We start from the raw sequence: 27103 nt of genomic DNA, 5'->3' as shown, positions 1-27103 counted from the left end.
TTGATTTATATTTTATATTTAGTTTATATTTTTATATGCTTATATATTTAGTAACCTTTTTCCCTTTTCCCTGAATGGTTTGCCACGTCTTTTACTTCTCCAAATGGAGATGAAGATGGAGCGGACTGGTGGCTGCCAATCGCGCTAGTCAACGTCAGCAAATGCAAATTTAATGGTCTATGAAAAGGTAGACCAGGCAAATGCTTTTAACCACATCCGTTGCTATTAGCAGTGCTTGGAAAGATGGAGAGAAGGGAGTGGCAGGGGCAAAAATTTTTGAATAAAAATGGAAATAACACTGAAAAATCAATGCGCATTAGTGGTCGGTGTTTATTTCATCTTATTCTGCTAGCGAGAGAAATTGGCAGCAGAGCAGTTCCAATTTTCGCTGAATTTTACATTAGCTCCAGGGAATAGCCGGAACTGTGGCACATTTGTGCAGAAAAATCAATTGCTTGGCTCTAAGATATTGCCACTAAAAATCTGTGACCCAGTGAAGATTATAATTCCATCAAATATTTTAGATTTTTGTGATTATTTTTGAGTTACAGCTACAAAGATACTCGTTTACTGTGGTGTTGCTGTTTCGACTAACATTTGTCCCGTAGACAAATATGAGCTATGGACCCAACAGCCTCCCCCCATTGCAACAATACTGATTGAGGAGAGGAGGCCGTGAGAAGAGCGGGCGCTTGGGAATGTCCTGTGTGCAATTGGGGTGGATTTGTTTGTGTCGATCTTCTCTCTTTCTCTTGTGGCATTTCCTGCCGTGTCCTGTCCTGTCCTGTCATTCGTGCATGCAATCCAAAACACTCACATACACACGAACTCATCCGAGAGGCAATGCATTCAAGTGCAAATTAAGCTTGACAAGCAAAAATTAAACTGTGTATCTGAGGGACGTGTGTGTTTGCGAGTGTGTCTCTGTATCTCTATAAATATACATGTTTCCGCGCGTGAATATGTATTGCGGAATGATGTGTGTCCCCTCTAGTCTAGCTTCTTTGCCAAAATATAATTTCTTCAATGTTCAGTTCATTAAACAGAGTAAACCAACTTGGGAAAGCAATGATTAGAACTAAGAGTGAGCTGTAGATGCAGAGCTAGGGAATGAGGCGAGAGAATAAGAGAGAGAAGAGAGATAGCGAGAGAGAGGTACGTAGACAGTGAGTGCACATAAGTATGCAAATACGAAATGGAACTGAAAATATAATCAAACTTCCCCCTGGGCAATGGGAACTGTATTATCCCAGACATGGTAATGCATTGCCACTTGCTTTGATCGCGTTCATCGCCTTCCCGATCTCAAATCGGGGGAACTGAAGCAATGCCACAGCTAGAGGTGACTGGCAGGTAGGCATAAAATGCTGGGGGGTGGTTCCCCCGCGAAATAATAGCCACATGGACTTTCGGGCCAACAATGGAGCGGATGACGTATGAAACTCGGGTTGGGATGTCAACTCAAACGTCGGTGGAGAGCGTGACTGCTATGGATGTCGGTTGTAACGTGACTGGCACACAACAACCAACTCACTCCAGGCTGATCCGTACAGATGACGTCGTCTTTAAAGACTCGGATCTGCAAAGTGTGGTATCCATTAGCCACTTCTCCGCTTGCCGCAACCAGGCACCAGCTCCCTGCGTAAGGCTAAAGCGCAATACAAGGGTGCCCTTAAAATCCAGAGCCGGCTCTGAGGCAAGGCGGACCTCTCCCAGGAGGAGAAGGGCAAGCTAACCTGGGCAGAGCAAAAGGTTTTGGAAGGACGCCGGCACTATGCTCCAAATGAGGGCATTCAAAGGCGAACACGCCAACAAGGTGGAGGAGAGGATGGCAACTAAGACGCAACGTTCCGCTGAGAGTTCCGTTTGAGACACTCCTGACTGGAAGGTTCTGCACATTGGAGCCACATGGGAGCCCTCAACTCAAGGAAGGGGCCAATGTGCGATCCTCCAGATCAACAAGGAGGCGAAGGACCTCCTATACCCTAAAAAAACGCCAAAAAAACGATAAAGACGAACACACCCTGATGGCAGTCGAGGTGGAGAAGGATCGAGGTCTGGACTCCATCGTGGAGACCGCCTAGCGCCTGGCGTTGAACGACTACTCGGAAGACGAAGAGGGCGGACATCTCACGATAGTGGGCAACCCGCCGAGAGTAGTTGAGCCGGCCACACATGACGATGAGGGTGTTGCAGCTCAATAAAAAACACTCCGCAGGTAGTAGTCTATAGAGACCCCCGGAATACCAGCTCGCGAGTCCAGGCTCAGTTAAATCCTTGGAGGATATGGAGTAGTCCCTAGAGATCCTTTCGAGGAACTACTGGGGGCCTACCGTGCATCATTCCCACCCTCGAGAATAAAGAGAAACACCAACCCACTCTGGTGGAACCCAAAGAATAGCCTGAAGGAATTCATCAAGCTCGCTGAGATTATCGACGAAGAATACAAAACCCTGATGTTGAAAAGCACCAGGACCTAGCAACTGAGGTAAAACAACCCCCACGGATCTTATGGAGAATTCATTAGCATGTTTAAGCACAGGCAATATTCCAATCCAATGGAGATCCTCTTGAGTTTTCTTCCTCCAAAAGGTGGGAAAGTGCAGCCATATAAACCCCATATGGGTAGGATAGACTGAAGGGGTGTGGGACTGATGTCAACCAACCAGCATATACCAGAGGAAAATTGTTGGAAACCGCACTTCACCAGCTTCAGAAGCGTCCTGCCGAGCAGGGAGTCACTAGATACCCTAAGCACGACAAGGTCAGTGCGGATCTACTGAGTTTCCAGTCTCATCGAAGGAAATGAGGCAGCGGACGCACTAGATAAGAAGGCGTCGGGCTAGCGAATGATAGACTCGAGAGCGTGCCAGTCTCTCTTAGATGGCTACAAAGCGACCTAGAAGAGCAGGCCGGATTACAGATTACAGGATTACAATAACAGTTGGAGCAGTACCACCACCTGCAAAAACGGCGAAAACCATGTGCAATGAACGCAATCAGCTCAGCCACTGCACCTCACACGGAAGGAAGGAAGACAACTAGTGGGAATCCTCACAAGCCACTGTCTGACTGCGGCGCATGCAACCAAACTAGGTATCACCAGCCGAGACAGCTGCTGGAAATGTGACGAGCCTGGGGAACGGAAACCCTGGAACATCCCGTCTGCATCTGCATCTGTCCGGCCCTCGCACAAGCAAGAAAAAGATACCTTGGCGCCTTAGCGATTTGAAGATGCCTAAAAAATGACGTCAGGGGAACTACTTGTATTTGCCAAGAACACCTCGATTCTCGAGGACTTTAAGCCCGCCTAAATGCGTCCGCGATGGTTCATACCCCTCATCAGGATAACTAATGGACATACTGGCCTATCAGTGGCCCCACTGAAGGCCGTTCGGCCAACATAACCTAACTTCAAAACCCAAAGGAGCAGATCAAATTACATAAAGCCGTATTTAACTGCCTAGTATTAATCTGGATAAATAAATAAAGCAAGTAAGTATTTTATTTGAAGTACCTTATATTAATACGGATGAAGAATGTCTGCTAGAATTACCTTTTGGGATCCCAAATATGAAAAGCAGTCACCAAGAGATCTCTAACGAATATCTAAACAAATGCCTGATATTGTTGAAAGCCAAGAGGCCCTCGGAATCCCCCCAGAAAAACATAGAATTATGCAGAGAATTTATCATTAAACTCTAAGGAAAGAGATACTGATATTTTCCCTAAAACATAAACATTTTCTTTAGTTCTTGGTATCCAATTCTATTAGTTTCATACTTCCCTACCCGTAGATCATAGTCCCGGCGTAGACCCTCTGGAGACGTTCAACTGAGTAGAGAGATCCGCAAACCAGAATTCAGTCTGTGTATTTGAATTTATCCCAATTAAAACCATATCCCCATTTCCTTAATCTGAGTTTCGAGTTTGAAAGTGGATTTTCCTAACCAAAAAAATCCGGTATGGATTGGTCCGCGGGGACTAAATCAATTGCCAGAATCGAATGGAACACTGCCACGCTATTTCCTGCTCTTCCTGCTCATCTTATCATCCCTGCCATCGTACCACTACCATCCTGCAACCATATTTCGTGCCATTTTTATGAGGCATAGGCAAAAAAATTGCCCATGCTGAGAGTCGAGAGTAGAGCGTGAATGTCCGATGTCCATTGCCCATGGTCCATGGTCCATGGAGAATTCCACGCGACGCTGAACGCTGTCAACAATCACGAACCAATTGTCTATAAATAACGGCAGCGTTAAAGCAAACCCACTCACTGGGAGATCCAGTTGCCGAGTCGCCGAGCAGTCGTCGAGAGTCACCACCTGCCGCTGCCGAACAAACCCACAATCTCTGGACCCTCGTCATCGTATTGGTTCTGGGTGTCGTTTGGCATGGTGACACCCCCCACATTGCTACTTCCGCTCTGTCGTTTTTCATTACATCGCATGTAACTTCCGGTTTGTTAAAGCGACACACACTGTGCTCTCTTGTGCTTGTGAGAGTGCCTGTGCCAGACCGAGTCCTTGTCTCTGCCATAGCTGCTGACATCCATGCAGCAGCACAGACGAATGAGTTAATGCCCTGCAGATGGACAAGCATCGTTTTCGATATACTCTCTCTCATATCGTCTTTATCCCACTCTTCCCCTTCAAGTACATTCAAATCAAAGCATGACGAATCTCATTACCCTGTCGATACTCACTCGCTTACAGCTCATGTTGTCATCTCTAGTGGAAACGCACACACTGCGAACCGACATTGAGCAGCAGGCTTGGCTTTGACGCTGGCGGTGTCTCCGCTGTCCACACTCCCGCCGGATCGACTGTGTGTCCGCACGTTTGGAACTAGAAATGACAAATTCACTGTATGTGGCCCCATCCGCTTAACTTCTGCAACACGTTTGCGACTCAGCAAACACCATCATCAATTTCCGTGGGGAAATCACACAAAATTTTTGCACAATCAAAATGTTTGGCTTTGCGGGATTCAGGTCCAGTCCGTTAGTCTGACCAGACCCAGACCTGCGCTCCTGTCTGATATAGAAAAAATACGCAATACATAACAAACGAGGAATGGCGTGTGAGACGCTTCTTAAGCGTCTCAACTTTTATACCCGGTACTCCGTAATACATCTATACCTTTTTTCTACATCCATATGTCATCTACATCATTTCTCACGCCAACACGCTCTTTTAGCTCGCCCCCTCCCATAGAGCCGCTCTCTACTCGAAGCAGAGTGAGGAATGAGAGAATGAGCAAAAAACAAAAAAGTAGCTTCTGGACGGGTGGGCTTAGCCACTGCAAATTAATTTCTTCATTCTGCCTATAATAATGATCAAATCTAAATCGATTTTTGCAAGTGAACACAGATTGTTGCGGTAAGTGTAACAGCGGTGGACGAACCTGGGGTCTAACTTTTATACGCCGGCGGTTGGTTTTCGTTGGGACCTGCAGAGCTTAGAACGTAACGGCTATATCGACAAGTTGAGGTGGAATGTTGGAATGGAAATAACTAAATCTGGATGTGTCTTCATTAAGGTCAGATGAATTTAATTTTGGAAGAAGGGGAGCTTCGACTGAAATTTCGGCTGTATAAATGATCAAAAGTAACCTATTGTCATTATTGCTACTCTTGTAGTAGAGATAATTATTATTTTTTTACGATTTTGTTATTGTTATTTATTATGTTTTTAATTTATTTTTTTATTAACTTTTAGTCTGTTATTTTAATTTATAGCTATTGTAATAAGAATTCTAATTTTTATACCCGGTATTCGGAGAGTAAATAGGGTATATTGTATTTTTTTTCGAAAGTGGATGTACTATGTATATAAAGTATAAAGTAAAGTATAAAGTATTTATGTTTATTCTTGATCAGCATCAATAGCCGAGTCAAAATAGCCATGTCCGTCTGTCCCTCCGTCTTGATGAGAGCCTGGATATCAGAGTTTACACACGCTAGAGCCACCAAATTGTGCATCCAGCTCGCAGGGACATTACACTGTGTTTCATAAAGTAGATCCGCCCCAGCAACCAGTAAAGGCGAAAATCTGCTGTATCCACAATTTTGAAGATAAGAAAAATCTAAATATGCAATATAATATAATATGACCATATTTATCAGATCATGATATTGGCAATAATCAGATTCGATCATTATTATAGCCAGAATTAAGAATTTCATTGTTCATTGGCTACCCCCAATGTAGATGACAAATGTAGGTACTCGAAGAGTAAATAGGGTATATTGTATTTGTGCGAAAAACGGTTGTATGTAACGCACAGAAGGAAACGTTTCCGACCCCATAAAGTATATATATTCTTGATCAGCATCAATAGCCGAGTCGATAGAGCCATGGCTGTCTGTCTGTTCGTCCGTCTGTCCGTCTTGTTTGTCGGCTAGTTCTAAGAGACTATAAGAGCTAGAGCCACCAAATTTTCGCTTCAGACTGCTGTATGCTCACACTGCAACCAGTGTATTTTTAAAATGAGCCCCGTCCCCTTCCGCCCATGCAAAAAGGCGAAAACCTCCCAAACCTACAATTTTGAAGATAAAAGAAAACTAAAAACGCCATTCCGTAGGGAATGACCATATCTATCATATAAATTGGGATCCGATTGGATCATTATTATAGCCACAATGAAGAAATTAATTTCCAGTGGCTAAACCCACCCCGTCCAGCAGCTTTTGTTTTTTTTTTTCAAATTCTCTCATTCACACTCTGCTTCTGCATTGTGCGGCCGCTCCCTCTGCCGCGTCTCTGCCACTGGCAGTCTGCAGTGTGTGGGTCTAGGAGAGGGGGGCGAGCTAAAGGAGCGTGTTGGCGTGAGAAGTGTTGTAGATGTAGATGACAGCTGAAGAAAAATTGTAAAATTTGTAGTACTGTAGTACTGAGTGCCGGTTTTCCATAGGTTTTCCCTTAATGTTACAAGCTCTTTAGAGAGAAGCTATTTTGATCTTCAAAACAGTTGAATAATCTTCAATAAAATCTTTGGCAAATCTCTTAAGAAGTCTGCCTAAGTCGAAGGTTTAGGTGGCCCTCACATTTCAGCTAACGCCCAGACGACACACTCTCTCTCTCTCCTTTTACCCCAGTGGCCTTTGTTTCCCCATTTATTGGCCCATTACTTGCAGTCCAGTCGAGTGTCCTCTTTTGGAACAGTCGCCCAATTAGCCACAATCTCGTCTCAGTTGTTGCACTTTTTTGTGTCAAAAGGCCTCCTCAAATTATGATATGGGATGAAGAGAGATTTCTGCTTATATCTTTTATATCAGCTCTTTCGAATGTTGTTTGCTGTTGTTGTTTGGTTCTGGTTCTGATCCTAGTTCTGGTACTGGTCCTGGTCCCACCGTTTAATTTGCGTAACATATAACTTTGAAAAAGTCATCAAAAGTTTATATAGACGGAAACCACCTAAGTAGGGAGGGAGGACAACCTTGTTTTCTCCCTCACATTTCAGAGCATTTTCCACGATGGTTTGCATATGTTAACAGTGGAAAATTTCAACGTTTTTGCAAGTTATGGAACACTTTTCAAAGCCTTCTCTCGTAGGATCTTTAAAGCAACGGCAGGAGGTTTTCTTGACGGGTGGGGGGAGGGAAGTACAGAGGTGTTTGAGCTAATTAGCCTTTCCCCCAAATGGGGAAAAAACGCACTAAAAGTAAAATCGATTCGATGCTATCGAGTTGCGCTTTCTTTTACCCCCTGCCGCTCTTCAGACGCCATTTCCCTTAACCCGGGCTGCTTATTTCTGCTTCGTTTACTCCTGCCGAGCGTTGTAATTGCAAAAGTTTATCTCTATCTCGGCAGCAGCAACTCGGCCAACAGCAGCAGTAGCAGCAGCAGCCACTAAAGCGGCAAATAGTCACATTAAAGAAAATACATCCAAATGCTCTCGGCTCTAGCTCTATTCTCATGCAAAGCTTCTGTTGCTGCTAATACTCGAGATGTAACCGAAGAACAAGAAACCACTGAGTGAGTATTGCGGCTAAGGTTTACCCACTAATCATATGTTGTTTTGTTATTTTTTCGTTTTTATTCCCGGTACTCGAAGAGCAAATAGGGTACATTGTATACATATGTGCGGAAAAAATGTAACACACCGAAGGAAGCTTTTCCGACATCACAAAGTATATATATTCTGGATCAGCATGAAAAGCCGATTCGATATAGCCATGTCTGTCTGTCCGTCCGTCTGGCCGTCTAGCCGTCTGTCTGTCCGTCTTGTTGGGCTCCTGGCTCTCAGAGACTATAAAAGCTAGAGCCACCAAAAATCTGCATCCAGATGGCAGTTTGCTATCACTGCTACAAGTGTATTTAAAAATGTGTGTACAGATGTCCTACTGAGTACCGGGTATAAAAGAAGAAGCGTCTCATACGTCCCTTTTCGTTTTATATTTTAGTTTTTCCCAAGTCTCAGGCTGTTTATAGCAGCAAGCAAGTCACTTCTTAAGGACTGCTAAATTTAAAACCAATATACCCTTGCACTGCACAGCAAACCCATTATAAAAGGCAAGCTCTTCGAATTAGTCTTGGCCCTACACTAATTTGATACCATAAACCAGCTACGGGATTTCATGCGCTCAGCAACTAATAATAGCAGCAGAAAAATGTACTGCTTGCTGATGATGATTCCCCCCAAACCCCGGGAGGTTTTCTCAGGTGTATTTGTGGATCCGATTTCGTGGTAATCAATCAATTTGTGTACCTTAAACTCGCTTTAATCAAAATACGAATGCTTGTTGCTTTATTTCTGACAAAAATACACGAATGTGAGATGGAGAAAGAAAGAAATTGGCTTGCACAGAACGAAAAAACTATTTGAAAGCTCGTTGACTTGCTTACTTCTTGGCCTGGTTTATTACCAATTTCTCACACTCGTTGTCTTTCGATGACAGGTCCAGCTTCGTGTCCGGTCCAACAGCAGTGACCATTGCCGTACAGGACCATCGCACTTAAGAAGATTAAAGACTATTCGTTAGTTGGAATACTTCACTCTGCAGGCGGTACCATTCGATCTTTCCTTTGGCTCAACTTTCCATTTCCGATGCGAATTTTCGCGGTCTGCGTCTGCGTCTGACTCTGGGACTGGACTGGGGACTGTTGGCAGCAGCCGGTGACAACTTCATTTGTTTGTGGTTTTTTTTACAAACAGCCCTAAAAGCCACAAAAGCCGAATTGCTTTTTATGGATATATCTCTCTCTCTCTCTCACACGCTAAGTTTTCCGTTCTCCTTCTTGCTGGGAATCCTTATCCAGCTCAGTCCCTGATCAGTACTAATGCGGGTGTAGGCGTTCGTTAAAATATTTTTAAAATTACTTCAAAAATTCCCTTACGTTTGGCTGCTCTTTGGGTGCCTCAAACATGGCACTCAACTCTCGGGGATCATTGGAAAGAAAATGTTTACTACGCTCCTGTAAGGTCTCCGCTTTGTGGGCACCTTTCCACAATCTCTCACGATGTTTCTTGCTCAACGTCAAGTTTTTCTTACTCTTAACTTCAAGCTTTTTGTATATATAATGCAAATCCAGAAATATATCAGCCAAATCCGCATTAACTTCGCCCAAATGAAGTTTGCACTCCTTGAGGTCGGTTTTGATTGTCTGCAGCTCTTCGGCGTGTGCACTCGGGCTCTCCAGCTGAGCCATAACCTTTGGCACGATTAAGCTAATGATGGCCTCTTTGTTGGATGCATTTGAACTCGTGATTGATTTAAGTTCCATTAAGCCCTGTGTCACCTTATGCTCGATTACCGTGTGTACATTATTTGACCTTTGATGCGAAAAGTTGTCCATAAAACTTCCGCTTATTTCATGCAGCGATTCGTTTGGACTTGGACTGAGGCTGGCCAACGGTTCATTTAAGTTGTTTGACGAATGTTCAACAGCAATTTTTTGAAAATTTTCATTTTTTGTTTTTGGTAAGTCTTCATAAAATTTGGACATATCAAATAAACTTTTTAACTAGCAAATTTTAAATAGAAATTATTGAATGGGAAATGGATGCTCTTTCGAATTTGAATAGACGACTTTTGCAACGAAAACTAGACAAATTTCACTATCGCTTCAAAATTCGTAAAAGTAATCTTTTACCAAAATCCCTATGCATGTGTTCTTCATCGATTACCCGCATTAGCTATATTTGAAGTAATATCAAACCAACTGAAAATAATCAATCTAGCAGAAACTTAAACCTCTTTTGGCAATATAAAAAATCAACAAAGTAATTTCATCTTTTGCAGTTCGAAAAACAATAGTTCCCCCCAATGTATACACCCCATGGCCACCCCAAAACAGCATCCATTTCAAATAAAATACCATAGAGAGAGTACTGAAGGAGCGGATTTTTTTTGGAAGAGGAATGACGCTATGGCAAATAAACACGCCAAATTCAATTGCAAATAGTGAAACACATTGTTCTCGTGTCTCACTGTTTCGATGACAATTTTTTAGTTATTTTATTGTTCGCCCCTCGATTTGAGGAGATACAGGAAAAACGAGAAGAGACGTGTGAGACGCTTCTTAAGCGTCACAACTTTTATACCCGGTATTCAGTAGTACCTTAGTGGTTTTTTCAAGTTTTTCATTATGTACATTTTTTCTACATATGTCATTTACATCTACATCTACATAACCTGTGGATACAGCAGATTTTTGCGATTTGAGGGGCGGAAGGAGGCGGGGCGAAATTTTAAAATACACTTGTAACAGTGTGAGCATATAGCCATCTGGAATGCAAAATTTGGTGGCTCTAGCTTTTATGGTCTCTGAGATCCAGGCGCTCAACAAGAAGGACGGACAAGCGGATGGACGGACAGAGGACAGACAGACAGACAGACATGGCTCTATCGACTCGGCTATTGATGCTAATCAAGAATATATATACTTTGTGGGGTCGGAAACGCTTAATTCTTAAAGTGTTACACTTTTTCCGCACAAATACAATATACCCTGCTTACTCTTCGAGTACCGGGTATAAAAAGTAGAATAGTGAAAAGGGAACGTACGTTTGTAGGGCAGAAGAGGGTGTTGGTGAGAAATCGAGGAGACATCGACGACGCCATGGGAATTTATTGAAAATGCTTCGATTTATGTTTAGTGCAATATTTGCATTTTGGCAGACGAACGGAGGCAGGAGAGATCAGCTCCGGCGACAAATGCAACAGAAATATGTTTTCAGTATTGTGTCGGAACACAAAGAGGATAATGGTGGGTGCGGAGGTGGCTGCGGGGATGGGTGCGGGCACTGGAAATAGAGAAGAGAATGCAATCATTGTTCAAGATTGCATCAGAGTGCTGCTGTTAGAGCTGTGGAAAACCTCGAGCTACATTTGTATTTTTCCGAGAAAATAAATTAATGAAAGTTATTGAATGTTCAAACACCCGAAAAAAAAACTCCTCGAGTAAAGAGACTAGAATCTTTAATTTTGAACGAAAAATAATTAAGTAAGTTTTGCTGTTGGAAATACAAGTTTATTTAGGGGAAGACTTCTTTCCCCTTATATTGCCTTCGCGAAAAGTAGAACAAATTCAAATTGAAACGCTTATGCCTTTATTTCACTCTCTCTTATATTTTTCTTTGCTTACCCCTTGCACTCTTATACAACGTGCCAGCCTTTAGCCGGCTTTCGTGTGCACCGTCTGTTGCTCTACTTTTGGATTCGTATTTTAGCCGAACCCACCGACCTTCCACCAGTCCTACCGCAACCAAAAACTTGGTCAACATTATTTGCTCTTTCTCGATATTAAGCGCTCCATATTCAGCAAGAGAGAGAGAGTGTATCTGATTCTCCCTTAAAGCACTCGTGTCGTGTGTGCCGCTGTCGCTTCGTTTCGTGCCTCTCTCTTTATCGGAATGGGTGTGCTGGAAACTTATTTACATGTCGGTCAGGATTTTTGCATGCCCCTTTTTTTGGTGGAGTATTCTCTATAAATTAAGCATAAATCAGTTGCACGGCAAATTATTTGATTTCATTTGACGGAAAACTCCACACCCCTTCCCTGCTCTCCCCAGCATCAACAGAATTTCAAGTGACATTTCTCTTTGTCTCACGTAGTCTCAGAGTCCTGCATGCATGGCTGGGCTGAATGGACGAAACGGCAATGATTTGAAAACAACAAGCAATTGATGAATGGCTTAAAGTCGCTGTCGGGGTTTAGGAGTAAGAATTAAGTGTGCTGGGTTCTTGGTGGTTGACACGAAATTGATAACCAAATAGCCATTTAATGGGCTTGAACTAAATACATCGAGTACTCGAAATGATTAGCCGTGAATGAGGTTAAAGCTACAACCCACAAGCCCTCTTGCTACTACAGAAACTATTGTTGTCTGTCTGTCCTTTTACCCTGATTTGGCATATTTGTAAATATATAAAGAACTCCACGCGTCAATCGATATATTTAATGGTACTTTTGCGAGGTAGATTGTGTGTAGATTCTTATATCTCATATTGTTGCCAAAACAAAAAAACGTTTGGGGCTATCAAATCAGGAGGAATGTGTTCTCCTCACTCAATTTTGGGAGACCTTGCGTATATACAGGATGCAGATTTTTTCAGGGAAAATGCTTTATTCCTTGTTACACCTACAAATCAGCCTCAGTGATTTTTCCAGTCAAAGCTAATGAGGAGTAGAAGAGATCTCCTATCTCATTATCGTCTAAGTATCGAAGGTAAGTATTTGAAAAACTACAAAATTTCCTAATCGATTAATATTCCCCCATAAAATAGCGTTAAGCTTAATGTCTGCCCACACACAATCTTCTAAAGTAGGTTGGAGGGCATGCACGGCACTCGAAACACCCACACACAAAAGGTATACATACACACACACATTCCCACACACACATTTGTTAGCCCTATACTAGCCAAAGGCCATGGTGTGGGATCGTAGCTACATTTGCCACGTCACAGAAAATACGCAATAAAATCAAATCATGCTCGAAAATTTGATGAATATTCATGGCATTAAAAGCTCTTGAATTATTAACGAGTATAAGATATTCAGTTTTGGGCCAATCGCGCGACTGTAAAAGCACTTGGCCAGGACATACTCTTCACCTCATCCTCCATACTCGTGAATATTCCTCATGCCCTGGCACCACCCCATACACCGCTCCATCGATGAGGGGCTTTTGGAAAATGTTCAATTATGAATTTTTGACAATGTTGAAGAAGAGGCAGGATGATTCCGAGTCGAGTCGAGGGTCTCTATAAGGCAAAAAGGTGCAAAATAGGCAAAATGTGTTAAAGGATAGGGTGAGTGACCATGGGCGGAATCAACCCAACCTGATAGACCAACCTTAAGTGCATGTGTGTGTACTGAAGTATCATTGAAAATGTCTTTGGCAAAGTGCAACCGACTTGGGCACAAGTCGTGCAGGCGCAGACAAAACAAACAAACAAAAAGTGCAATGCAATTCAATACAAGTGAAAGTGCAAACAAAGTCGCTGGAATGCATGTTAATTGAAAGACAGGACCGAAAAACAGCCAGTAAGCGGACAGTTTTGAAATTAGCACATGTGAAAATGGAAATACAATTCCTTACAGCCAGACAGAAATGTAGCCCTTTTTCCAGCGTTTTGTTTTTTTCTTCCAGACAAGCTTGAAATATTGCAAAACATTTTTTTTCACCTGCATAAAAAGAAAGTCAGAGCAAAAACAAAACAAATTTCTTGTTTTCCTATTTTCATTCTCTCTGCTGCTTTGACCGAAAAAAAAGTGACTGTCTAGAGTCTAGACATACCTCACGGATTTATAAATGTGAAAAGCTCCTCAATACCCTTGACCTTTTGTTGGCTTCATTGATTTTAGGAAATTGTTGAGGAAAAATATACAATATTTATGGAAGAATTTAACGGAGAAGTGCTGCAGTCAAGGTGCGGATAGGCTAACAACCATAAATGACAATTTTAAATCCGATTTGAAGTTAATTTGCGAGTAATATTGGTGACAGACACAGGTTAATTGACAAAACAACGCAAAAACGTTGTACAAAAATGGAAATATTTATAAAAAAGTGTCTTACTTAAGTAGACGGGCTTACACAAATTATATCCATCATTGTAAATTGGTACCAAAATATTCAAGTATAATTCTTCACTGATTTTCCTAATGCCAAAAGCAGACTCCTTCAACCCACTCACTGCATTGGGCAACATACGAATGTCCAATGCCAACAGAGGACATTCCTTAAGTAAAAAGAGAGCCGGCAGTAAGCATAAAAAAAATACAAGGACTTACAAAAAAAGGACATAAAAACGAGATCAAATTATTACTTAATTATTCCTAAACGCCTATAACCGCCAGGACACAGCTGTTGCTGCGGCCGTTAAAGGACCAGTATCTCGTATCTCGTCTTTCCCGTGTCTACATACATATGTATGTAGCGGAGAGAGAAATGTTGAATTCATTACAAAATAAATAAGGGGACAACAACAACAACGATAAAATATTTGTAACTTGGACTAAATTGGTCACGTCTTTCAGGGTCTTCCAGGTAGAATAAAGCGGATATTGTAAAATAAAATTGATTCTGGTATCCCCCTCCCATCTACAGGATGGTTTTTCTTATTTTTTACAGATTTTTCTTTTGCAAACATACTGGGAAAACCGCATACACAATGTGTACACACATTTTGTGTATGTGCGCTATAGAGAATAAATAAATATAAATGCTTGTTCATCATTCTCATTTTCATCAAGAGAGAGAGAAAGAACGTTAGAAAATGTACGTGACAGATTAGTGAGTGATGGATAGATGAAGAGAAAGGAGAAAGACACTTTCTCATTTTATTTTTAATACATTTCAAATTAATTTCATCTTCCTGAGCAGCAGAAAGCGATTGTTAGAAAATGGCAGCCTGTAGAAATGGCTAAGGATTAAAGTTTATTTAAAGCTTAAAAATGTTGTATGGAATATAATATAATATAATAACATAGTAATATTGAAATAAAATCCTTTTCCTGCCCCCTATGCTGCCCTTCCATTAGCCATAAGAGAGATACATATACCCGCCTAAGGTTTTGCAATCAGAAGCCGCAAACATAAACAGCTAATTCCATTTTCTTCTGCCGCTCCCTCTCTCTCTCTCTCTCTCTCTCTCTCTCTCTCTCTCTCTCTCTCTCCCTCTCTCTCTTCTGCCGCCGCTCAATCCCATCCAATCGAATTCTATTTGCTCGCTGTCAACAAGCCCGTAAGAAAATAAACAACAAAAACCTGCGTGAACACGGACGAGAGACAGATTAGAAAAACAACGCGAAAAACACTTGCAGAAAATGAAAAGGGGGGCAGATGAGATGCGATGGGAGTTTGCAACAATATGTTACAATGGTCTAGCAGCCGAGTAGTAACAAAAGTGAAATTCTAACATCACGTACAGGGGAGGATGTGCAGCAGCAAAACAACACTAGCTAAAAAACGAGGAACGACGTGTGAGGCACTTCTGACGCGTCACAACTTTTCTACCCGGTACTCAGAAGGACATCTGTACTGGAATGTTTTTTTTTGTTTTTTATTTAATCGCTACAGCGATTTTGGTTGGTCGCAAACAATAAGTCCGCATTGACCAGGTACTATATGTTGAATATTGTTATATTTTTTTTGTTATTCATTTTGTTAATTATTAGTAAAAAAAAAGTTGCTGAAAATTTTAAACTCAAAAAAGAGTTTATGCCGAACGAACACCAGAAATGAGCTTGTTAATGGTTTTTTTTTTTTTAAATTCTAAATTTAATATATTACATTTTTCGCCCCCCTCCCCTAGAGCAGCACACTACACGAATCAGCTGCTGGACGAGGTGAGTTTAGTCACTGCAAATTAATGTATCATTCTGGCTATAATGATCCAATCTAATTCGGTGATCTGATTGATATAGTCCTTCCCTACGGAATGGCGTTTTTTGTTTTCTTTTATCTTCAAAATTGTGGCTGTTGGAGATTTTCGACCTCTGTGGGGTCGGAAGGTGGCGGGGCTAATTTTTTAAGTACACTGGTTTCAGGGTGAGCATACAGCACTCTGGAGGCAGTCGATGTCTCTAGCTTTTATAGTTTTTATAGACGGACAGACGAACGGACGGACAGACATGGCTAAATCGGCTCGGCTATTGATACTGATCAAAAAATATATGTACATATGTATGTATACTTTATTGGGTCGAAAACGCTTCCTTATGTGTGTTACATTTTCTTCGCACAAATACAATATACCCTACTTACTCTTCGAGTAATGGGTATAAAAAGAGAAGTAAAAACAACAGAGCGAAAAAGCAGAACCAGTAACAGTGCCAGGACCCACGTATGAGGACATAACGCTTCGTGGTGGCTGGCCAGGCTTATGATATCCCAGCTCTTTGTATTTCTGTAGCTGTATCTGTATCTATAGGTGCTGGCCACCGCTGTTGCCGTGACAATCACAACAAGAACAGGAAACTAAAATGAGAGGGGTACGAATTCGTGGCAGCTTCAGCCATTGGAGGACGAGTATTACGATAATTGGTACAACGGGAAAGAGCTGCTCCTCACATGTTACCCCACCCATAAGGCAATATAAGACATGGCCAGGGCTAGGGCACAGCTGGGGAATTTCCAATGAATAGAAAACGAAGATTGAATGCTCTATAAATAGAAAAGAGTTAAGAGAATGTTGTCGAAATCAATTATAATATATCGTGTCCCAAATTCACTTCCATATGGTCTTAAAAGAACTTACATACTCATATCTATCAAAATAAGTGCAAAAATAGGTGCACAAAAAAAAACTCGACCCCAAAACAATTTTTCAAAATGTCCTCCCTCCCCCCACACGAAAAGGTCCACTATGGCAAAGGAATAGAGTGGAAAAAAAAAACAAAAGCCAGTGTTTTGCAGATGCAGATAATTCTGCTGCCTGCAACATTTTTCCATTTTTTCCCCCATTTCCTTCTTGTTTCCTTATTGACCCTTGGGCATACTCTTAGAGAGATGTTTAATTTTCACTCTTTTTTGCTTCTCTGAGCAATGTACAACATACAGATGTTGTTGCTGTTGCAATATGTACATATGTACATATATGCCACTTGACCCTGAACACCGGATATTGATTTTCTTAAGAGAGAAAAACGTATTTTAAATGCTATCGCTTAATTTCGCTTAAATGCTAATGAGAATCGGGTTTACCTGTTACCAGTCTTAATCGTGTTTACACACTTGGAAACACAATTGGCACGCAAACTGAATTTATGGCTAATCTTTAGGCCATTGAGTGTTAATTTGCGCTAAGGGATTTGGGCCAAGTGCCAAAAAAGCTGTTGCCAAAACTCATGCGGAGACTCTATTAAAGTTTGTTATTATTAAAAGTTTATAAATTAAATTTTCTTTTTTTTTTTAAATGAGCAATAGAGTCTTGATTAATACAAAAATATATTTTTTTTTCATAATCATGCGTAGGTGCATTTAAAACGAGAAGGGACGTGTGAGACGCTTCTTACGCGTCACACCTTTTTTACCCGGTACTTAGTACTACATCTGTACCTTAGCGGTTTTTTGTCAAATTTTACATATTTTCTTCATATGTATGTCATCTACATCTACAACACTTATCACGCCAACACGCTCCTTTAGCTCGACCCCTTTCCAAGAGCCTCACACTGCAGAGTCCCGGCAGAGGCAGAGGAACGCGAGAGGCAGAGGCCGCACACTGCAGAAGCAGAGTGTGAATGAGAAAATGTGACAAAAACAAATACAAGCTGCGGGACGGGGTGGGTTTAGCCACTGCAAATTAATTTCTTCATTGTGGCTTTAATAATAATCCAATTGGATCCCAATTTGGTGATCTGATAGTTATGGTCATTCCCTACGGAATGACGTTTTAAGTTTTCTTTTATCTTCAAAATTGTAGCTTTGGGAGGTTTTCGCCCTTTTGCGGGGGCGGAAACACTCTGGTTTCAGTGTGAGCATACAGCAGTCTGGAGCCAAAATTTGGTGGCTTTAGCTTTTATAGTCTCTGAGAACGGACGTACGGACGAACAGACGGACAGACAGACATGGCTCAATCGACTCTGCTAATGATGCTGATCAAGAATATATATACTTTATGTGGTCAGAAACGTTTCCTTCTGTGCGTTACATACAACCGTTATTCGCACAAATACAATATACCCTATTTACTCTTCGAGTACCGGGTATAAAAATATATTTATTGAAAATTCTTCAGTGTATTCCATTGATTGGGAGTGTAAGTACCTTTGCGAGGAAAAATTATTTCCACACCTCGTGGTGGCAAAAACGAGGCGATGAGAGACAAGCTACAGCGCTGCACATTACCCTCTAATACCATTGTGGAATATTTTGTATACCCGGTACTCGAAGAGTAAATGGATTATATTGTATTTGTGGGAAAAAAAATGTAACACACTGTGTAACACACAGCGTTTCCGACCCCAAAAAGTATATACATTCTTGATCAATATCATTAGCCGAGTCGATCTAGCCATCTCTCTCTGTCCGTCCGTCGGTCCGTGCGTCTTGTTGAGCGCCTGTATCTCAGAGACCATTAAAGCTAGAGCCACCAAATTTTGCATCCAGACTTCTGTATGCTCACACTGTTTCAAGTGTATTCAAAATTTCGCCGCGCCCCCGCAAAAGGAAACTAAAAACACCATTCCGTAGGGAATGCCCATACCTATCAGATCACCGAATTGGAATCCGTTTGGATTATTACTTTAGCCACAATGAAGAAATTAATTTGCAGTGGCTAAACCCACCACGCCCAGCAGTTTTATTTTTATTTTTGGCGAGGGGCGAGCTAAAAGAGGGTGTGTGCGGAAGATGTGATTCAGATGTAGATGTAGATGACAGATGTAAAAAAAATGTAAAATATCAAATGCAAAATTCGAAAAAGACCACTAAGGTACAGATATACTACTGAGTACCGGGTATAAAAGTTGTGACGAGTAAGAAGCATCTCACACGTCCCTTCTCGTTCTTTGTCTCTTGTCCCAGGTAAAGTATTCACTATATTTAGGTTTTTAAATACTCTCTCCATAGTCAGGACTAGCGATACCAACTGAAACTTAAGATCCTCAATAAGCGTAGCAAAAATTCAAATAAATAGGTACACAAAACCCCAAAAATAGCATAATATTTGAAAAGCTCACTCTGTCACGCCCTTCAAACCATACCACACATTTGATAATATACAAGAAAATAATTCTTAGGTATACACAGAGGTAAATACCATAATTAATTATAAATTAAGAAAATGCTAAATCCAAGTAATTGTAGTCAAAGTTTTGTTTTTCACAAACCTTGTATGGGAAATAACGTCTGGGCAGGAGTTGAACCAACTCCAGTTTTGTTTTCTGGGTTGATGTGGTTGCTGTGGAGTAGACTCAAGTTAGAATCCTTTTCCTGTTTTGCTAACAAATGAAGCATGTCGCGTTATGTTTTGTCAGACCGTATACGGCAGGCAGTCCTTAAAAGCCCTCCCCTCCCCACAATCTCTGCGCTGTCAGCAAAACCTTTACATCTCACGCAGACAGTGGGAGGGGGGATGGGTCACTGTTGGACTGGGGCAGTGCACATCAAAAAGCCGCATTTATCATGCAGAGACTGCAACTTGCAGAGGAAGTTGACGACGAAAAGCTTTTTATTTTTTTCTCCTCTATGTTTTTAGAGTTGTGTTGCGGGAAGGAAGTGCGTCTATTTGTGTGTGTGTTTTTGTTGCAAAATTAAAAGGGTTGATGGATGCAGATGGTAGCGTTTATTGTGTGGTTTAATGGTTTTTAGCAACAAAAATATGAGGTCTGGTTAATTTCTATGCATTTAGAAACCTTTTTGAAACTATTCCAAACTATTAAATCGCTTCGCGATTCCCCCATAATCTCTCACTGAATGATTTATATATTTACATACATATTTATTTTTGCTTCCTTTTGTTATTTCCCGTTTTAATTATTGCTCCATTTTAATTACCATAATTTCCTACGATAAACGCATATTATTGGAAATCAATTTTAAACGTAAATTGTTTTTGCTTCAAAACTGTCGCCTGCCTTCAAATTATTCAATTAAAGAAAACAATTTGCACATGATTTTCATTTTAATTTTTCGTTTTTTTTTTATCCTACGACAACAATTACAACGGTCAACAACGATCAATAAATTACATTAAAAATAGACAGAGCCGTGTGGCAACTCAAAGATACCTGGTAATCAATTTGCAGAGTAAATCTTATGTGCTTCTGGATTTTTCTGGCATTTACAATTATTAAGTGTCCAGGTGATCAAAAACCCAAAAAAACAAATCGGGTGCACTCGCCATATTCATGCTTCAATCGGAACCAGGTTCTGCAGTCACTAGATATTATCTTTTTTTATTATTGTACATACGTTTGCTCCATCTTCCTTTCTGTTGATAATAATGATCCAACCGGATCCTTACTCGGCGATCCAGGCGCTCATCAAGACGGACGGACAGACAACCAGACGGATAGAAAGATAGACAGACACTTCTATATCGACTCGGCTATTGATGCTGATCAAGAATATATATACTTTGTAGGGTCGGAAACCTTTCCTTCTGTGCGTTACATACATCCACTTTCGAGTACAAATACAATATAGCCTATTTACTCATCGAGTATAAAAACAATAAAGATGGGTGGCTTCTTCTTCCGCACAAACAAAGGGCGAATATATGCTGTATCTACAATTTTGAAGATAAGATAAAACTAAAAATGCAATTCTGTAGGAAATGTCCGTATCCAGATCAGATTAGAGCAATATTATAGCCAGAATGAAGAAATACCCCCACACCGTCCAGCAGCTGTTTTTATTGTTTGCTCATTCTCGCCTTCCACACTCTGCTTCGTGCAATTGGTGGCTTTAGGGGAGGGGGAGAGCTTAAAGAGCATGCTGGTGTGACAAGTGATGTAGATGACAGATGTAGAAACAATTTAAAATGTATGTACAGATATACTGACTGAGTACCAGGTGTAAAAGGTGTGACGCGTACGAAGCGTCTCACAAACGTTCTTACTCGTTTTTCTTCCGGTTGTCTTTCTCAATTTGCATACCAACGGACGAGAGCGTAAATTCCTGCTGAATTGTGCCGCCCATCCGAATGCATCCATAAGCATTTCCATATGTCGACATCGTCGTCATCGGCAGCATGCAGCAATCGGTGGAGTTTTCAGGGAGCCAAGAGCCAGAGCACCAGATCCGTAGCAATCGGGCATTTTTTGTTGTTGTCAATTTTGCACCTGTGTGAAGTTTGGGGCGCGACGATGCGCGTTTTAAATTCATTTAACCACAAAAATGTTAAACCACAAAAGAGTTAATGCCACGCCCATTGGCCACAGCGCAGCACAGGTCGCCCCACGCCATTCGCATTCCTGGCATTGCGGGCGTGTGGCATGGCGATGCTGAATTTAATTACTCAAGTGGCAGGCAGGTAGGCAGCAGTCACAAAAAAATGAAAAAAAGAAGAAGTTAACACTCGGATGGTACATTTGTCTGTACACATACATACATATATGTATGTACATATAGTCTGCACTGTGTGCATACCGTACATCTGTATAAATTTATAGCCAACTTATGGCCTGCGGGTAAAAATACTTTTTTTCCATGTGGTTTTCATGTCGAACAAGAACACATCAACGCGTGAACCAAGGGCACCGGGCAAGAGCAGAACCAGAGAACAAAACTGAAAGAACAATTCAATATATATTTTGTCTGCCAGATTTCTATGTTGGTTATTCCAAAATACCTTTCACATGCACAGCATCTTGCACCCTGTGAGTAGCAGCTCCATTTCCTAAGCCTAATTCAATGTGCATCCTATAAGTGTTTGCCACACTTTCAACCAGAGACCCCGAAATAAATTTCGCCTATGGTGACAGATGACATCCCTGTCTCACAGGCCTCCCTGCAATGATGCAGGCAATTGCTGCTCCTGGTGCTCCAGCTACTGGAGGACTGTCACTACTCCCCGACTAAAATATTCGATTTTTGGCACTTGCCAGCCAACTCTTTAAATATGCATTATGTACATTTGTGTAACATTCCTCCGAGGTAGTTGGAGGCTAGACCCGTCGAGTCCTAGTGCCTAATGGCACTTAAGCTTAGGCATCTCTCCACGGGTGTATCCCAGCCGCCAACCCGCCCTCCATCCCTCTCTCTCTCTCTCTCTCTCTCTCTCTCTCTGCGTATTCCTTTGCAATTGCATATATCATTCCTGGTGGGCTGCTGGTTGCTAGTACGTGATTCGTTGTCCCTCTCCGGTTCTTTGGTTTCGGTTCCGCTCTTCGAATTTTTCAAGAGCGAGAGGTGTGCAAATGCAAATTTCAAGAAAATCAGGATTCTTCTATGGATTTCTATCCCTTTTCCTTCCCCCCTTGTACATAATTTATACGCACAGCCACGCCAGGCCAGCCAACAGGAATTGCAGAACAAATGGAAATGGTTTAATGGAGGATGCAATACAGATACGAAAAACACACACTCACGACTATTTTATTGCTTCTCATAACGCTTGATGTGAGCGGGAAGCTATTAGGGAAGAAGTTACGTCGATATACATACATACATAATTACTATATGCGATGGAAATATACAAACTAAAACCAGAAGGAGGACGTGTAAGACGCGTGCCATAGTGATTTTTTTTCAATTTTACATTTTACATTTGTTCTACATCTGTCATCTACATCTACATCACTCTCACGCCATCACGCTCTTTTCGCTCGCAAATACATACTTTATGGGGTCGGAAACGTTTCCTTCTGTGCGTTACATACATCCACTTTTCCCCACAAATACAATATACCCTATTTACTCTTCGAGTACCGGGTATAAAAAGTTTAAAGTAATTCTCAGATTGCAATTTTTACTTTAAAACTTATAACAGGTACGGTCTCTTATTTAAATGAAACGTGTAAGGTAGTCTTTTTCATAGGCTGAGGTAAGCTCAGCCTCTCCAGGGCCACCTTACAAAGAAATTTGTATAGTGCCGGGACCCGAGATTGCGGAATGGGGACGCCGTGTGTGGAGGGGTGGGATTATGGGCGAAAAGGGAACCTGATCGGTGGTTAGCGGAGGCGCCTTCTGGCAGTGTAGCCGCCCCTGTCCGCTCCGGATCGAGTGCCCCTGGTAGTACCTAGGCAGCACCCGTCTCGGAGACAGGCACGCGCCGTTTGAGAGCCCGCGGTCTGGCGCGGTAGTGACCTGCGAACAGCCCAGCGGAGCCCCCAACGGTGGGCGACCACACTTACCGTCTTGCACTTGCACTTTGAGGGAGGGGAAAGGGGTGTTAAATTTACATTAATTTATTCCACGAACCCATTGTTAAGTTTCATTTGCATTTATTTAACTCCTGATTGTTGGTTCTTTGCCCTGTGCTTAAATATCCTATATTCCTGCCTACTCGCACCAAACTAAGTCTTAAAAGGGATACAGCACGCAGCCTCGCTCACCCGCTCCGCTAGATGTTTCTTTTCCTTGGTTGCTCCTCGGGCGCCTTCTCCTCGTGCGATCCTTGTTCCTTGGTCCCAGTGGGGTGTGTCTCACGTGTTTCCAGCACTGCCCACTGACTTGGGGACTTCTTACATCGCTGAACTGCTCCGCTTGCTGGTCAAAAACTAACTCCCCGAGGCGGGCTCCGCGTGGCGATCGCGAGCCCTTAGCTGCGGTCCCTTGTCCGGGCTGCGCTGCCGCTGATGCCGTCGCTGCCCACGCCCGGGGCTTTCGTGCGGTTGGCCGCTCTCGGGCTGCTGCCGGCGCCCTTGCTCTCTCGCTCTCTGGGCTGGGGTTCGCTTCTGCTGCTGGCTCACGTCGTCGCTTTGTTCTGCTGCTGGCTCGAGTCGCCGTTCTCTTTTCGTTCTGCTGCTCTGCTGCTGGCTCTCGGCGCTGATCTCGGGCTCTGCTGTCCTCTTTGCTATGCTGTTCTCTTTGCTCTGCTGTGGGCCACCGTGGGCCGCGAACTTAAATTATCGCTTCAAAATGTACCCTTATAATATAATTTCCTATGAATATTCCAGAATGCTCAATAATAACAACTATAACTACTTACATACTACAAAATGTGAGTCGTCACACCCCCCCCTTTCTTCCCGGGTGATAACAGATGATGACGCCGCCGGCCGGGCGATCGTGGCCCTGAAGACGCTTTTTGGCAACGTCATAGCGAAGCGTCGTCGCCAGTTTCCTTGCTGTTGGTTGGTGCGATGTTGAAAACTTTGAAATATCCTAACGTAATACTACTAACAATGTTATACAGTGTCTTATACTAATCCGCTTTGTGAACGGCCCCAAATTTACTTGCTAGTCCTTGCTGGTTGTCGGTGTTGCGGTCGAGCGGGTGCTCGCCGTCTTCGTTGTCCTGCTGTTCCTCGTCGTCGTGTTTCTGGTAGGCTTTCAGGTTGGCTACCCCGGCGGTGCGCCGTTGTCCAGTCTCCGTGTGGCGAATTCTGGCTATGTTGGGTGAAATGAACTTGGTTACCTTATACGGTCCCTCGTACCGTAGGCTGACTTGGCTGCAAATCCGTCGTTGGCTCTAGATAGTACGTGGTGCTTTGCTAGCACCAAGGTGGTCTCCACTCGCGACGTCGTAGGTTGTAAGGGCGGCCCTGTTCCGCCGATGCTCGCTGTGTCTTATCCCTCGCCGCCTGAAAAATCTCGCATAGCTGCTTCAACCGGGTTTCGGGATCGGTAGCGGCTATTCCTGGTCCTGGCATGACTTCGTCGTACCATGCTCTTGTCAGTCTCGGCTTTGCACTTGCTCCTGCTAAAGTCACGTCTGCGATGCTGGCCAGTATCCCAAGTGGTACTGGTTCCACCTCGGTCTTCTGGTCCTCCGGTCTGATGCGAAAAGGGTTCCTCTGGGTAGCTCTCGGTCGTGCAAGGCCAAGAACGCCTCCCCAAGTCCTGTCTCGTTCTGTTGTCGACAATGATCCGCCGGCTACCTCGCGGTTGCAGGTGCCGGGGTCATCTCGAATCCTCGATGTCACTGCTGATGGGACGACCGCCTCGCGGATGCAGGCGTCGTCCTGGTTTGTCCTTGTTGTTTCTGCTGATGGGACGACCAGCACGCGGATGCAGGCGTCGTCCTTGGTTTTCTTTGTCGTCTCTGCTGATGTGACGATCGCCTCGCGGATGCAGGCGGCGTCCTTGCTTATCCTCGTCGTCGATGATGACCCGCCGGCCACCTCGCGGTTGCAGGTGCCGGGATCATCTTGCTTCCTTGTCCTCCCTGGTCGTGTGACGACCGCCTCGCCGATGCAGGCGTCGTCCTTGCTTGTCCTCGTCTTCGTTGTCAATGATGATTCGCCGGCCACCTCGCGGTTGCAGGTGCCTGGGTCATCCTGAATCCTTGCCTTCCCTGGTCGTGTGACGACCGCCTCGCGGATGCAGGCGTCGTCCTTGCTTGTCCTCGTCGTCGATGATGACCCGCCGGCCACCTCGCGGTTGCAGGTGCCGGGATCATCTTGCTTCCTTGTCCTCCCTGGTCGTGTGACGACCGCCTCGCGGATGCAGGCGTCGTCCTTGCTTGTCCTCGTCGTCGATGATGACCCGCCGGCCACCTCGCGGTTGCAGGTGCCGGGATCATCTTGCTTCCTTGTCCTCCCTGGTCGTGTGACGACCGCCTCGCGGATGCAGGCGTCGTCCTTGCTTGTCCTCGTCTTCGTTGTCAATGATGACCCGCCGGCCACCTCGCGGTTGCAGGTGCCGGGGTCATCTTGAATCCTGGTCCTCCAGGCTGATGTGACGACCGCCTCGCGGATGCAGGCGTCGTCCTGTCTGGTCCTCGTATTCACTATTGATGTGACGACCGCCTCGCGGATGCAGGCGTCGTCGTTGCTTGTCCTTCCTGGTGATGTGACGACCGCCTCGAGGATGCAGGCGTCGTCCTGTGTTGTCCTTGTATTCACTGCTAATGTGCCGACCTCCTCGCGGATGCAGGAGTCGTCCTGTCTGGTCCTCGTATTCACTGTTGATGTGACGACCGCCTCGCGGATGCAGGCGTCGTCCTGTCTGGTCTTTGTTGGCGCAAAACCTTGCTGCGCCGCACGCTGAGCGACAGCGCTTCCTCTTGGATTGCTCTGGAAACTCCGCCGGGCCCCCGTGTCCAGCGTAGCTACCATCGCCTCGGCCCCGATGCTTTTCTCGGAGACCAGCCGGCCATACCGCGGACGGATGACACCCGCTAGCCCCAGGACTCGCTCGTCTGCCCTCTCATCTGTCCTGGATTTGATGAGGGGCACTGGGCGTTTCCCGTCTCCTTGGCCTGGCAGCAGTCGATGGTCCTCAATCCTCGGCGACCACAGTTCCAGCAGAATAGTATCCGCGTTTCACGGCATTCTCTGGCAAAGTGTCCAAGTACTCCGCAGTTGCGGCACGCATTACGCGTGTTCACTGGTTGCTCGCGGCTGGGATTGCCTATCGTACCTTGATCGTTTCCCTCTTTAGGAAATGCTGTGGCATTCGAAGTCGTCCACTGTGCGCCGGTTCCACGCATTGCCACCGCTGCTGATACTGTACGGTTTCTGCCCTGACGTTGATGCTCGCGTTCCCGGGTGACCTCAAAGTCGATCACCAGCTGTGTTAGCTGTTTGAACGTGCGGAAGTCCATGCGTCTCACGTACAACTGGTACTCTGGCAGCAGATTCTCGTACACCCGCTCCAGTTCCTGAGCTTCCGAATAACCAGCGCGATTCATCATAAGGCGAATGTCCACTAGATACTGCTTGTATCCCTCGTTCTCCCTCTGGTATCGCATCCTGATCTCGTCCTCCAGTCTCTGGAAGTACCGCGGGGGTAGGAAGAAATCCAAAAATTCCCTGCGAAACACGTTCCATGGCTCTCCCTGTAGATGACTCGTGCGGAACCAGTCCTCGGCAGTACCTGTTAAAAGTTCCGGTACTCTTTTGGGCCAAACTTCGGGTGTCGACTCGGTGTGATACGGCTCGTTCCTCCAAACGCTCGATGAATCGCAAGGGATCGCTGGCGCCGTCAAAAGTGACTCCCCAGCGTTGCATGCGCTCCACTCCCCTAGCTCCGGAGACGTCGCGTTGATTTGGTATCATCACCTCGGTGATCATATCCTCGGTGTTATCCT

The 27103-nt window shown here is 43.9% G+C and overlaps 1 protein-coding gene across 2 annotated transcripts; it reads right to left on the bottom strand.

Moving 5' to 3' along the window:
- Window positions 1-9155: 9155 nt before the first annotated feature.
- Window positions 9156-9983, bottom strand: LOC117900520. Of its 2 annotated transcripts, none has more exons than XM_034810917.1 (2): window positions 9345-9983; window positions 9156-9287 (listed from the first exon to the last, which is right to left on the bottom strand). In XM_034810917.1, the coding sequence occupies exons 1-2, from the start codon at window positions 9951-9953 to the stop codon at window positions 9285-9287; spliced, it is 612 nt and encodes a 203-aa protein (XP_034666808.1). In that variant the 5' UTR covers window positions 9954-9983; the 3' UTR covers window positions 9156-9284. The 2 variants fall into 2 exon arrangements, with proteins under 2 accessions (XP_034666808.1, XP_034666806.1); XM_034810915.1 differs by having other exon boundaries at window positions 9156-9284; window positions 9345-9981.
- Between the last annotated feature and the right edge of the window lie 17120 nt (window positions 9984-27103).

The sequence above is a fragment of the Drosophila subobscura genome, chromosome U (genome assembly GCF_008121235.1).
Source record: "Drosophila subobscura isolate 14011-0131.10 chromosome U, UCBerk_Dsub_1.0, whole genome shotgun sequence".
NCBI classification, from domain to species: Eukaryota; Metazoa; Arthropoda; class Insecta; order Diptera; family Drosophilidae; genus Drosophila; species Drosophila subobscura.
Note: the sequence above shows the minus strand (reverse complement) of the source record. Positions and strands in the feature narration are given on the sequence as shown.

Bases quoted from the DNA above. Each gene is read 5' to 3' on its own strand.
- LOC117900520 (XM_034810915.1), bottom strand. From the start codon at position 9,953: ATGTCCAAATTTTATGAAGACTTACCAAAAACAAAAAATGAAAATTTT.